The sequence below is a fragment of the Notamacropus eugenii genome, chromosome 3 (assembly GCF_028372415.1).
Source record: "Notamacropus eugenii isolate mMacEug1 chromosome 3, mMacEug1.pri_v2, whole genome shotgun sequence".
NCBI classification, from domain to species: domain Eukaryota; kingdom Metazoa; phylum Chordata; class Mammalia; order Diprotodontia; family Macropodidae; genus Notamacropus; species Notamacropus eugenii.
Genome location: NC_092874.1, coordinates 360774548 through 360790039, shown reverse-complemented (window position 1 = coordinate 360790039; position 15492 = coordinate 360774548). Strand labels below are relative to the sequence as shown.

General features: G+C 36.0%; 1 protein-coding gene across 8 annotated transcripts in view; it reads left to right on the top strand.

Moving 5' to 3' along the window:
* PAM (peptidylglycine alpha-amidating monooxygenase) overlaps nt 1-15492 on the top strand; it is a 384053-nt gene that overhangs the window by 349542 nt on the left and 19019 nt on the right. For all 8 annotated transcript variants that reach the window (XM_072597316.1, XM_072597321.1, XM_072597320.1 and 5 more), the window contains 4 exons: nt 6268-6384; nt 9632-9704; nt 10337-10547; nt 11457-11657. In XM_072597316.1, coding sequence (XP_072453417.1) covers nt 6268-6384; nt 9632-9704; nt 10337-10547; nt 11457-11657 — 602 coding nt within the window. The remainder of the gene's footprint in view (nt 1-6267; nt 6385-9631; nt 9705-10336; nt 10548-11456; nt 11658-15492) is intronic.

Here is a 15492-nt window from a genome sequence, read left to right as displayed (position 1 = left end):
CTTTTCTTCTTTTCCTTTTGAAAAAAACATCTGTTGTGGGGGGATAACTGAAAGAGTTGGAAAAGGGTTGAAGGACAACATAAAAATAAAAGACATCAAGGGAAGTTGATTCAAATAAATAAAACTAATTATAGGCCATAACCTAAAGTTAATTATCTCACTGAACTTAATATACTCCATATTGAAAAAAAAAGACTGCAGGAAGGTGAAAAAGTCAGCATTGCTTGTCACTATACTAACAAGATTTTCTGCTTTCTATAGCTTTCTGAGCATATGAAAAGGGAGTGGAGACCACTGTCTTGATCTGGTGCTAATGGTGGTCAATAATGCTGATTTTCTATGCAATAGGCAATACATTATAGAGATTATAGAAGTCCAGTGTAAACATTATTGCTTTCATTATTTTATTCACATCCCTGAAACAATGATCCATCTTTTTATTTATTTTTTAAATGTATTTTATTTTCAATTCTTGGAACAAAACAAGGATTTCCATAACACAGTACAATAAAAAAAAGATGATTGCGCATGAAACTGCAAATCTGTCATGTATAATTTGCTATTCCCTCCAAATATACAAAGTTATCATGTAAATTTCTTTTTTCCTTTTTTTCTTCCCATCCCTGCCCTAGAGATAGGTACCATTAGACACAAGTAGGTATATGTATTTATTTATCAGTTCTTTCTCTGGAGGCAGATAACATTTTTCTTCATACATCCTTAATTTTTAGTTTGTGTATTTATAATGATCAAAATGACTTAGTTTCTCAAAGTTATACTTAAAACAATATTGGTATAATTGTATACAGTGTTCTCTTGCTTCTGTACATTTCACTCTTTGTTATTTCGTGCAAGTCTTCCCATGCCTTTCTAAGATCATTGAGCTCATCATTTCTTGCAGAACAGTAACATTCCATCACAACCATACACCACAACTTGTTCAGTCATTCCTCAACTGATGAGGATCCTTGCAATTTCCAATTCCTTGCCTCCACTCAAGAGAGCTGCTATAAACATCCTATTCATATTCAAAGTTATGATTGCTGTTTGTGAATTTTCCTCCTTCTTATTTTTACTCACTATTTTCTTTCCCAGCTTCTCTTTTTACCCTATCCTCTGTCAAGTCATCTTCTCCCCCCACCCTCCATTTTTAACAGCACTATGCTTCCAGTGATGCTATGTGACTATGAGTCATAGAATGTGTTGCTTGGGTAAAGTTAAGAATCACCCAAAGGGCAATGGAAGGTCTATGCTTGTCATGAGGCTGGAGTTCATTATCACTGAACATTTGTGCAAGGGTAGCAACTTAAAGGATGTCATCACAGAGGGCGATATTTGAAATAGAAGGTAGCCTAGTTACATAGGAAGAACATGGGATAAACAGGACATGTTCCCCTGGTATCCATGCAGTGTCATGAGTATTAAAGAATACTAGATATGATCCTAGATCAAGTATACTAGATAATACACTAGAACGTTTGGTGGGCCCCCTGTAAAGGATTAATGGGAAGATGGTATAGATTAAGAAAATGTAGGTGGGTTGTAGTTTGCATCATTGGAGAGAGTACTAAAATATGTAAGATCACTGATCTATGTAGTATTTAAAAATTTATTCACACACATACAGTCCATGTACAGATGAAGAGATTTAAGAACCAAGAACTGTTTTAAAAAACAGTTGTAGCTCATTTAAATGATTTAATTTATAAGGTCCTAGATTTTAAAAGAAAATGTTTCCACATTATGGAAATCATTATTGCCTATACAAAGCACTTCATTCAAATGCTACTGGATATTTAGAAAGCTAGACAATACATCTTGTGATTTGTTAAGTGAACACGTCTGAGTGATAATGAAAATAAAAAGCATCAGTACATTTATAACCAAACGGGTACACAGACACACTGACAGTAAAATAATAGCTAGTAGCACAACAAGGGTCCCAGTACACTTAAATCATAGGGATAGAAGGAAGGATTGCCACTGGTAAAGAAGAATTCAAAATGTTTACCTGTGGTCAGGCTAAAGCCACATAAGGGTTTAACACACATTGCTGGCGTTCTTTTAGTTAGGGCTACATACTTATGTGGAGGTCAGTGTAACGAACAAAGGAAGGAAGGAAGGAAGGAAGGAAGGAAGGAAGGAAGGAAGGAAGGAAGGAAGGAAGGAAGGAAGGAAGGAAGGAAGGAAGGAAGGAAGGAAAGAAGAAGGAAGGAAGGAAGGAAGGAAGGAAGGAAGGAAGGAAGGAAGGAAGGAAGGAAGGGAGGGAGGGAGGGAGGGAGGGACAGATGAGAAAAATAGATGAATAGATATTTTTAGATAGAGATAGAGAATTTATTTCAACAAAAAGTTTACTATATATGAAGATGGTCCATGCCATCAATGCCATCAAAGAATTTAGATGCCTTTGGGAGAGGCTATACATTCTAAAGCACAGGTAGCAAAGGGTAGAGGGGGTGGGGCAAGCTCAGTTTGGAGATATCTCAAGAAAGTGAGGTGAGGGCCTGAATCCAAGAAAGATAAGGCAAAACTTTATCCATCTGTTGAACCTACAGTAGTTTCAGGATGAGAATCCAAGTTTTTGGTGGGGAGGATGTGGCAGTAATTCCAAAGATGGCCTCAAAGATGGAAAGAACCAGGTAAAAAAGTATAGTCAGGTTAACCTGGAGTTCTGTATGATTTCCAAGTTTTTCTCTTTCCATATTGTATCTTCCATGTGTGTGTGTATATGTGTGTGTGTGTGTGTGTGTGTGTGTGTGTGTGTGTGTGTGTGTGTATCCAGGTGTTTCATATATCTGTAGCCCCATTGTCAAGTTCTCCAGAGATCTAGATACTTCTGGGGAGTCAAATAAAAAAAGTCCATGAAGTCTTCATAACTTGAGTACCTTCTGATACCCCTGCCTTGGAGCGTGTGCTTGATGGGATTAGGAGCCTGGCAATTAAGAAAAAAAAATTGAAAATTAGAAAAGATCATCGATAGTTCAGTCAAGTGCACCTGTCTCTTGATGAAGTGATTAGGATATATTCACTAGAGTTATCTGTGCTGAAGTTAGATCTTTGGAAATATATTAGATGTTCACATTTGGCAGAAGAAGAGAAGACATCATTTTATACTTGTTGCAAACCTATCACTCTTTGGTACCACTATGCAAATTTTTCACAGAGATTTTCATTTAATCAATTTCATATTTCCCTTAAATGATGTCTCAGTGAAAATCTCATACAATCTGTTTCATGATGTATCTGCATGCCATAAAAAATGTATATTTCCTAGATGTCGCTATGTGAGTTAAACTGCCTGATATTACAAGTAAATGATATTACTTCATTTTTTGCTTGACTAAGCTGGATCAATATTGTGTGTTAAAATGAACGCATCATTAATAAGAACTACTTCAGAGACTTACTGTTACCTTTCTGGAAAAATATACTAGGAAAAAGTTCTAACAACTAAAAAGCATCAAGTAATTACGCTCTCTCTCTTTCTCTCTTGCTGTGTCTCTCTGTCTGTCTGTCTGTCTGTCTGTCTCTCCCTCTCTCTCTCTCCATATATATATATATATGTTTTATATATATAATATACATATATATTACACACAGCTATATGTATGTCTGTATATATAGAAACAGATATATTTAATGGCAAGAGAACATAATTCTAAAGATTTTCTTCTACTGGGAATATAAATAAGTCCTCTAAATATATCAAGCAGTTAATCAATGAGATTGACAGAACTGATTAATCTTAGCACATTCTTAAATTGAAAACTGCATCTCCAGAAATATTTAATACTACTTGGATTTTTTTACTTTCATTTTCACTATAATTTATTGATAGCTTTGTGCAGTCATGTCTGATGAAAATCCATTTTGCCAAAAATGAAATGATCATAGATGGAACTCAGGTGACACTAAGAAACTGGTTGTATAGTTGGAACAGAGTAAAAAGACCACAGTCATACTGAGTTCCATTTCCCTAAATTCTTTATATTCAATAATTTGGGTTGTAATCTACAGGCTACATATAACTATATTTAATGTATGCTTAGAAAATGCATTTTACCATATCATGAAATTCTTTTAAAATTAAAATAAGTTAAAATACATATGATGATCATTCACTTAAAGTATGAATTTCCATAATTACAACACTTGAAAAGTACCATTAGAGCTTGTACTGAGTTAAAGGAAATATGGAAATGTGTTTTAATTCATTTTTAATACAAAATTACTCAATTAATGATCATTTGTTTGATTCAATTCAACAAACCATCGTTAACCACCTACCATGTCCTGCCATATTGGGTGGAGATCCCATGGCAAACTTGTGGGAAGACATTGATGAGTTGCACAAAATAGGCAAGAATGGGTTAGTTGCAATATTCATTCTCTGATAGAAATACCCAAATAAATTAGATTAGAAATCCATTTGAATATTTGGGTCTGTAAAACAATATACTAGGCTCTGGGGATACAAAGACAATTTTTTTTTTAATTCCTGCCTTTGAGCTTTCATTATATTAGTACATTTACTTATGAATATATGCAACTTGAAGAAAAAGCGAACACTGACAATTAAGAAGATCAGAAACTTCTTCCCCTAGAAGGTGGTGTCTGAGATAAGCCTTGAAAACAGTGAGTCTAAGAGTCAGACATAAGGAGGGAATATGTGTGGGATAGTGAGGAGGACAGCATGTTACAGGAGCTTGTGCCAAAACCCAGAGGCGGGAGATAGATGGCTGAGTTCAGAGAGCAGCAAGTTAGCCAGTCAGGGTGGGAGAAGTGATATGAAATAAGTCTGGAAAGAAATGGTGAAGCCAGACTATGAAAGACTTTAAATGTCCTTGCTACATAAAATACAGCTTATATTTTAGCCTAGAGGAAATTGGGAGTCACTGAGCCTTCTTAAATGAGAGAGTGGCATGCTTCAACCTGTGCATTAGGAAGATTATTTTGTCAAGTCTGTTGAATATAAGGGAGCATCTAGGTGTCTCAGTAGATAGAGTGCTAGGTCTGCAATCAGAAAGAGTCATCTTCCCAAATGCAAATCCAGCCTCAAACATCTACTAGCTTTGTGACCCTGAGCAAGTCACTTAACACTGTTTGCCTCAGTTTCCTTATCTGTAAAATAAGCTACAGAAGGAAATGGCAAATCACTGCAGTTTCTTTGCCAAGAAAACCCCAAATGAGTGTGTGTGTGTGTGTGTGTGTGTGTGTGTGTGTGTGTATGAAAGAGAGAGAGAGAGAGAGACAGAGAGAGAGAGAGAGAGAGACAGAGAGAGAGAGAGAGAGAGAGAGAGAGAACATGGAAGCAGGGGAAATCAGTTGAGTTATTGCAATAATACAGGTGACAGATGATCAGTGTCTGAACTCTGACACTGAGAGTTCTGAACTTTGGCCACGTGAGTGTGGCCAGAGGAATGGTGACAATATGAATGTTCCCCATTCTGTGCATTCAAGCAAGTTGTTTCTTGTGCCTAAAATCTATTTCTTCAAAAGAAAATGAATCTTTTACTTCCTTTGAGATTATCTCAGTTGTCACCTCCTCCTTGAAGCCTTACCTGATTTAAAATGCTTGAATTATTTTTTCTGTCTTCAAGTTTTCCTAGAGCACTTAGCATGTATCTCTCCTTTGAACCCATCACTTCCAACCTTATCTGCATATGTGTAATATTATACATAGCATATATGCTTATGTAAGTGTACATACACACACACACTTTGAAGATAGGGACTTTGTCATTTATCTTATATCCCTAGCATTTATAAGGGTATATTACACATAGTAAATGTAGAATTAAATTGAATTTATGTTCAATATGTATATATATGTGAATATACATATACTTACTATATGTATACATATATGTATGCATGTATATGTATATACATATGCATGTATATCATGTTGAATTGATTTTATATGTATTTATATTTGGAGCTTCTGTAAGAATCTTATTTAATATTTTCTTTCTACAATTTTGAAGAATATGTTGAACTCTTTTTATATATTCTTGCCTTAAATATATTAATGATTAGTGCTATTTAAGGGACATACTATAAATGAATATATCTGACATGCACATGATACTGTATCTGTGATCTTTTAAGCAATTAAAACAATAAAGAATATAGATATTAAATCAAATATTATTTTTGAATCCTCTTGACTGTAATTAAAATACCATTTCAATAGTATGGAGTTTTTTAGTTATCTACGAGCTTTGAATCATATATTTATTTCCCATTTTCGTGTATTTTATCTAGCTCATTTGACAGCAAATTTGTTTACCAGCAAAGAGGACTCGGACCAATTGAAGAGGATACCATTCTTGTGATAGACCCAAATAATGCTGCAGTGCTTCAGTCTACTGGGAAAAATTTGTGAGTTTTACTGTTTTGTTATTGTTTCCAAGGTTTCTACTAAGTATAGCACACACATGACATTGAGGGAATTTGATAGGTAGGATAGGATATCGTCAGAACCTTCCTGGGACTTCTTCTTCTCTGCATTATCTCCAGTCATAAAATGTTGAAACTGGAAAGAGTCCTACAAAATTCCCAGTCCCAAAATCATAGATTTTAGATCTGGAAAGGACCTCAGAAACCAGGGGTGTGCTGCATTCAATTCATACTGTTAAATTCTCAGTGTGATCATTCCAATCTCTGAAATGGCAAATGCTACAAAGCAGGGCTTGATTTATTGTTTGGTTGATTGTCTAGACTTAAGGAAGTGATGGTTAAAAATGTTAATGATGCAAATTACATTTTAAAGTGTATCATTTTCTGAGAGCAGGCTGTTAAACATCTATCCATATACCACAATATCTAGTCCAATCTTTTATTTTAGGAAATGAGAAAACTGGCCAAAAAGGCAGACATAGGAATATAGCATCATAAATTTAGAGCTGTAATGGACCTGACCAGCCATCAAGTCCAAATTCCTCATTTTACGGATGAGGAAAATGACACAAAGAAGTAAAGTGATTTTTCCACTGTCATATAGCTAGTGTCCAAGGTAGAATTTGAAACCAAGTCTTTCTGAGTTCAAAGTCAATGTTTTTCTGCTCTACTACAGTGCACCCCAGATGAAGTAACCTGTCCTATAGGTTCACACAGTTTTCATGCTTGGATAGTAGCAAAGCTGCAGAAAAAAACACAAGTCTCCTGATTCACGCAATACTTTTGTCATCACATCACACCATCTCCCCAAATAACTAGTAGAATAGCATGACCTATTTCCTGTAGATGTCAGGCTACCTTATTAACTTTACCCAAGTGTGTCATGTACATTAAAAATGATGGCAACGACAATATGATATTCTTACAATACAGATAACAGAGCTTGTTATGGAGCATACAAAAGACTAATCAATTATCTTTAAGAGAAGGGTCATCTAAGCTAATTCAGTAACTGAAGTATGAAAATGCTCCATTCTTCTCATTTCAAGTTGAAATGTAAGCAAATTGTTTTTTTGTTTTTTTTTTTTAGTTTTACTCTGTGGATACAGTGAAATTGACTTTGCAAACCAGTCCGTAGTCTTTTGTATGATAACTATTTTTTTCTAAAGGAGGGAGGAGAGGCAATGGGGTTAAGTGACTTGCCCAAGGTCACATAGCTAGTAAGCGTCAAGTGTCTGAGGCTAGATTTGAATTCAGATCCTTCTGACTCCAGGGCTGGTGCTCTGGCAAATTTTTTAAGACAGACAATTATACAGATTAAAACAACTCTGAAGTTCTACCATACAGCCATTAGTCTAACAAAGTTAACAGAAAAAGGAGAATGACAAATGTTAGAGGGGCTGGGGGAAAGCAGGTAGATTCATGTACTTTTGGTAGAGTTGTGAACTGGTCCAGTTATTCTGGAAAGCCTATTTGGAACTATATCCTCAAAAGTTACTGAACTGTGTATATCTTTTATACTATATATACATATATATGTATATACATACAGTATATATAATATTGCAACAATAATCCTACAAGATTTTTTAAAAGAGGAAAAGGACTCTAATGTACAGAAACAGCTATAGCTGTTTTATATCTTTTTGTGATGACAGAGAACTGTAAACTGAAGGAATAACAATCCATAAGGGAATAGATGTGATAAAACTTGTGTGTGATAAAATGCTGAGATACATGAGATGCTCACAGAAAACTGCCACCTCTGATGTGAGGGCTGCCAAGCCCTTTTAGGACTGCCTATCCACCTTTGGTGTCCACCTTCACCTAGCTCTCACCTATTGCTCCAAGAAGCTGTGGCATGCAGAGTCTACACCTCAGTAAACCATCTTGGCAGATAGCCCGAATCTACTTATATTTGAGGGTAACCAACAGAACTCAGACCTATCAGTAAGTTAGAGGGATGTCTACCCCCAGGCACTTGAAGAAACCCTCCCCCCATTCACACTGGAGTAAGAACCATTTTAGTATGTTATCTACCATTTGCAGTATTTGACCTTACAACCTGAATTACTTTCCTTAAGGACTGACTGATTTGACCTCCTTGTATCCAAAGGACTCTCAAAAGTCTTCTCCAGCACCAAATTCCACACTCAGTTTTCCTTATAGTCCAACTCTCATAGCTATAAATTTCTATTGGAAAAAACATAGCTTTGACAATAGAAAATTAATTCAGGCTATTCAGCGGAAGATCAAATACCAAAGCTGAAATACTTTGGCCACATAATGAGAAGACAGGTCTCATTGGAAAAGACCCTGATGTTGGAAAAGATTGAAGGCAAAAGGAGGAGAAAGCAGAGGATGAGATGGATAGATAGCATCATAGAAGCAATGAACATGAGCTTGAACAGACTTGGAGAGATAGTGGAGGGTAGAAAAATAAAAGAATTTGTTCTGTAAAACTTGGACTCAGTCAACAGGTCACACCCAAGGACCTAGAAGGCCACATGTGACCTCAGAGCCCACGGTTCCCCACCCTTGAAAGTCCTGAACACTCTAAAAATCATCTAAACTCCTTTTTCCACAGAAAAGGTTCAGGCTACTTCTGATCTGTGAAAAGAAAAATAAATCGAAAAGTGGATAAGAAAAAAATTCAAATTTTAATGATTCTGAATATTTTCCTTCTTTATAACTCAAGCTGTTTTTTCCTCCTTTAGGAAACTAAAGGAGTGTTAAATTTTGAAAGGACAGTATCTCTTCCTGTGTTAATCTGTACATATTTTTCTCTAAAATTAATTTGAAGAATATTTTGCATTTCATCATAGAATAGGGCTCATTGCTTTCATGTGATTCTACCTTTAAATCATACAGTTAGAGCTAGAAGAGATACTAGAAAAAACTGTTATCAAAGCACCTCATTTGACAAATGAATTATCTGAGGCCTAGAGAGGTAAGTGATTTGCTCAAGGTCCTATATCTCATAGTTGACCGAACTAGAATCCTAGCTCAGCTCCCTGTTCAAATCCAGAATTCTTTCCATTATATCATGCTATTGCTTTAATAAGTGATATTTTTACTTTATCTTTAGTTCTCCTCCTTCGTACACTTTATTTAAATATACAAGTTATCAATTACTACTAAATAATTTTAGATTGTCACGTGAAATGGAGCTGCTTGCTTTTCATTAATTTTTTATCAGACAAATGACATGGTTGTTTTTGTTTTACAGGTTTTATTTGCCACATGGTTTGAGTATAGATAAAGATGGAAATTACTGGGTCACAGATGTGGCTCTTCATCAGGTATGTGTATTACGCACAAAAAAAGCTTAACAATAATAGCTCAGTTCTCTGTCTCGAATATCTCCTTGAAAAAACAATTACAAATGGAAGCTAATATGGAACATGAAGCTTATTTTCTCCATGAGCTATTTTTTTATTATTATCATTGCCATTGTCTGGCTCTTCTGAGACCTAACATGACAACTAGTTAGGGAAACAACATGAGCATTTTATTAATAACTAAATCACATAACTGACCAAGGGGCCTTTTCCCCAATGATAAAATAAGGACTTAAATTAGAAGGATTCTCACAATATCTCAGACATAGCATCTTTTTTATGGGAGCATGGTGATTGGGATATAATGGACAGTCCACAAAGTAATTGGACTTCTTACACCCTCTCATTTCAAATATCAGGTCAGTTAATGTTATATGAGACCAAGCTGTGGGCAAAGCATTGTCCTGAAGAAGATAAAAACTGAAATAACTGCCATAGTCACTGCTCTTGTGAGGCTTATAGTTGCCTAGCTTTTCTAACTCTGGTAGTCCATTAAAGTAATGATGTTATTTGGGGATCCTTCTCTTGTGTGGCTCTGCATGATTGTGCAAAATGGTTATCTGTACCTTGTCTTTCTATATCTTTTATTAAAGGTATTCAAACTAGATCCAAATAATAAAGGAAGCCCTCTGCTTATTTTGGGAAGAAGCATGCAGCCAGGCAGTGACAAAAATCACTTCTGTCAACCCACCGATGTGGCTGTAGATCCAGTTACAGGAACCATATATGTGTCTGATGGGTACTGCAATAGTCGGATTGTACAATTCTCCAAGAGTGGAGTATTTATCTCACAGTGGGGAGAAGGTATCAAGCAAAGCTTTTGCTATCTAATTGTAAATTCTTTATTGTTGCACCTATCAGTGAAGCAGATAATAGGATTATACTTGAGAGTGATGAGAGCAAGTCATCCTAGAAGCCGTAATTTACAGGTACAGTAATGAAAATTCATATTTATGCAGGAGGTTCCCAGAAGTCCCCAGTTTTAATGGCTTAAAACTGCAATAAGACTTTTTGAATGCCTGTTGTCTATCTAGATGTTTAGATATTCAAATAGATCAAAATTTTTTTCATCTGGCTGGGTACTTCCTCCACTGATGCAGAGTACAATCCCTTCATTCCATCTTAACTTGAGTAACTATTGTCCAAATAGTATCATGAATTCCTGACAGAGGATTCAGTCAATGCTCTTGAGGCCACCCACAGGTTCTTTCAATATTTTGTGGGAACAAACTAGTGTAGCACTTGGACTGTCCATCTCTTATCTCTGAACAGCCCATGTCCTTTTCTGATCATATATATGTCCCAGGTGATGTCTCGTGGGCAAATTGTCATTGGTAATATACTACAACCTATGAAAACATATACCCTGTGTTTTCTTTCTTGGGTGACCTTGGGTCACCAACAATTGTGACTCTTCTGAAATTGTGGTGTTTCATCACAGCCATATGACCAATTATTAGTATTCTTGAAACATTCAAGAAAAAAAGCATAATGAAAAGAAAAATAATCTATACACATTTACTCTTCCTTGAAAAACTTAGGAAGAAGACTCCTAATGTATTTGTGGGTAAGTGAGACTATGGAATAAACCTATAACATATTTTATCTCATTGACCCTCACAGCTACAGAATTTATGTCATCCTAAATTTTCCAAAAAAAACCTTGAAGCCGGGTTATTTTTAATATGATATATCTGGTATTTTCTGTTATAGAGTCTTCAGGGAACAATCCTAAACCAGGCCAATTCCGAGTTCCTCACAGCTTGACCCTTGTGCCTCATTATGGCCAGTTGTGTGTGGCCGATAGAGAAAATGGTCGTATTCAGTGTTTTAAATTGGAAACCAAAGAATTTGTTCGAGAGATCAAGCATCCAGCATTTGGAAGAAATGTATTTGCAATTTCATATGCACCAGGTATTTAATAGTTCTTTTATTATTTTTATCATGGCAGGCCTCCCCTTTAAAATTTGTTTTTCCCTATCTTCATATTCTGTTTATCTTTTCCTTGTCACTGGTTTGTGTATCAAATCCAGTTTTCTTCTTTGTAAATCTGTTTCATTTTCATCCTCCCAGTTAGAAGAAATAGGGCATTTATTTTAAAAAGAAATAACTACAATTTTCAAAAAAAAGTCCTTCAATATTGATTGTTCATTAATTCTGGCCTTATATGTTGTCAATTGAGTGATTAATATATCGGCTATTATCATTAGCAGTTGTTAGTATATGATGAAATCAATAATCCTAATGTATTCATTTCTTTGACACTCAAAAGGAAAAGGAAAAAATTAGTAATCTACCTCAAAGAACAAAGGAAATCTATAAAAAAGCAGGGTTTCAACTGATATCCACAGAGGTTAATAAATACTTGAAATATTTTTATTTTATCTGTATCTGCCCACATATTTTTAGCCTATAAGCTATATTTAGCTCTAAATTCAAAACTAGGTGATAAGCTTCCTTTAGCCTCTCTCTTAACTGAGAGGTATATTGACTGTGAGTCTCTCTCAATCTTCAGATACTCCTGAACACAAATCAATATTTAGGAGTATCTTATGCTCAATCACCAGCAGGTGGTGATGACTTGATGGCTTAGTATAACATACTGGTCCACTTGGATTTTTTTAGGTCTAGTAGTATACACATCATTCCATTCTCTTTTGGTACCACCTCTCTAAAGGCAGTGCTCATGGTTTGACAAACTCTTTGATGATGCTGTCAATCAGCAAGCTGTGGAGATAGGCTCTGAGGACATCCATCACGAAGGACTTTTCCTGTATCTTTCTTAGAATGGTTAGGAATCTGTTATCCAAGTCTGGCAGTTTGCGCCTTAGACATATCCAACATCCTACTCTCCTGCTGCTGGGCTTCTGCCTTAACTGTTCCTTCTATACTTCTGGTACTGGAGAATCTCCAAAGTCAAGTTTCACTGGATCCATGTCAGAGGTTGAAGAGTCAGTGATGTTCTTTGTCAATGCTTGAATCCTTCCTTCTGCCTGCCTCTACGTAGACATTATACGTCATCCAATATGCAGGTGTTGGGTCTCAGCTTGTTCACAGTATTATGCTTACTTTTTGAAGAGATTGGAATTTATTTTGGTTAGAAGCACTTCATTGGAATATTAGATCTGATCACACCAGAGCCAGGCTGCCTACTGCCTTGCTGACACCACCATTTTTCTTTCAGAAATTCCAAAGTTATTTCAATGTATTTCAGGTTTGGATAGTTTTTGTCACTTTGTTTTCTGAAGTCAAATCCATCTAGAGGTTGGAATGGTGTGTTATTCAAATACCTCTTATAAAATGACTGGAACATGATGATCATCTGTACTCCTCTATCCAGGACAGCAGAATAATCTGAATCATCAGTCTTCACTATCACCTCCCTAAGGGACCTATGACACTAGTTAGAAGACACCCATTAAGAATTATTGATAAGTTGGATTCATTGCTTATTGAGACCAGGACAATCTCCTTCCTTAACCCTCTCCCCATCTTCATTTCTTGAAACTGGTCCCATAATGCTTAGCTTCCATACCCTCAGAGCTCCAATCTCTTTACAAGTGTCCATTGAGTTGGCCTCAATGTGGCTATCCTTGCTTCAATGGAGGAAGTTCTGCTTTTCTGCTTTTCTCCTGGTAGGGCAGTATTTGAATGTCAAGCTGCCTTGGCCTGCACTTTCTTGTCCAATGCCTTTTCAAATGGAATGGGTATATTTCTCAACAGATTTTTTATATTTCTTCAATTAACTATGCACCTTCAAGACTGTTCTCCTGCTCAGTTATATAGGATCTTGTAATTGCAGATGGTCATGAGGTGGATGAGGGTTCATATCTATGAGAGTGGGCCTCTTGTTTGACCTTCTCCATTTATTCATGCTTAATCTGTTTGTTTTTAAATTTTTGTTGCATGTCCAATGATCCTACTTCACAAAGAGCCTCATCTAGCAATGCTTCATATCACTATAACCTGCTAGTCTTTTGGCTAATTGGTTCAATCTGTACATAGCTTCCTTTTGAGGAAGAAGTACTCTTTTTTTAAATTAAATTATTTTATTTGTTTTCAGTGTTCAACAATCACTTCCATATATCTTAGATTTTTTCCTTCCATCCCCCTCGTTCCCCTCTCCTTCCCCACTCCCTCCCTGAGATGGCATACAATCTTATATAGGCTCTACATGTACTTTCCTATTAAATACATGTTGCATAGAAAACTTAAACTGAATGACAGAAAACATAAAATAAAATAAAACAAAACATAATACAAAAGAAAATGGTCTGTTTCTCTCTGTGATTCAGTTCCATAATTCTTTCTCTGGATGTGGGAGGCATTTTACTTCAAGAATCCACTGGAAATTTTTTAAGTCCATGCATTTCAGTGAAGTACTAAGTCTACCAGAAAAATTCCTCACACACTGTGGTTGTTGCTGTGTACAAAGTTCTCCTGGTTTTGCTCCTTTCACTCAGCATCAGAAGCCTTTCCAGTCTTCTCTGAAGTCTTCCTGTTCATCGTTTCTCATAGCACAATAGTATTCCATTACATTCATATACTACAATCCCCAATTGATGGGCATCCCGTTGATTTCCAGTTTTTGGCCACCACAAAGAGAGCTGCTATAAATATTTTTGTACATGTGGGACCCTTTCCCATTTCTATGATCTCTTTGGAATAGAGTTCCAGAAACGCTATTGCTAGATCAAAGTGTATACACATTTTTGTAGCCCTTTGGGCATAGTTCCAAATTGCTCTCCAGAATGGTTGGATCAGCTCACAGCTTTACCAACAATAAATTAGTGTTCCAACTCTCCCACCTCCTCTCCAACATTAATTATCTTCCTGTTTTGTCATGTTAGCCAATCTGATAGGTGAGATGTGATGCCTCAGAAATGTTTTGATTTGCATCTCTCTAATCAATAATGATTTAGAGCATTTTTTCATATGATTATAGATAGCTTTAATTTCTAGGAGGAAGTACTCTTTTCTCAATGGGTGTCTGTCTCTCTCCCTGAATGGTCCTAAATCACATAATTTCTATATCTGCTATTTAGAAATTTATAAGAGTTATAGTCAAAACCATAATATTCTATTCCAGTAAAGGGCAAAATTGAGGGAGGTGAGAAAGAAAACAAGTATGCCTTTCCCTGCTACCCTTGACAGTCAGGGGATTGTCCTACCTGTCTTTTACGTCTGTATCACAAGTCTTTCACTGACTTCTTCCTTATACTTTCTCTGCACACACTTAATAGGCATGAATCACAAAGCAATTATGATTAGTCACAGCTTTATACGAAACTAATCAGAAATTAAAGAAATTCTGTAGAAAATACTTACCAGATGGTTACATAATGGGGGGAGTGGCTAAAACATCCCTGTCCTTTGCCTGATCCTGAGGAAAACAATAGCCTGAAGCATCAATCTGTTCCCAGTAACATTTTCAGAGTTTTTTTCCCAAAAAGTGAAGGGCATGGTCTCAGTTGCCAAGCCCAGAATGTCCAGCCTCTGATCTCTAAGCTCGCATCGTAAAACATTTTGAAGGGCTTTTCACTCTTTCTTCCCATCCTCCATTATGCTCTTGCCACCACATTGGTTCTTCTTCTAATCCAAACTCGAAATGAACTTTGTGTTCCCATTTTATTTTAAGTTTTTTACTCATATCTTGATTTTTTTAAAAAAATCAATATCATGGTAATTCTCAGTTAATCAAAATATTTAAGCAAGCAGAACGTTACATTTTTTCAATCGGTATGAATAA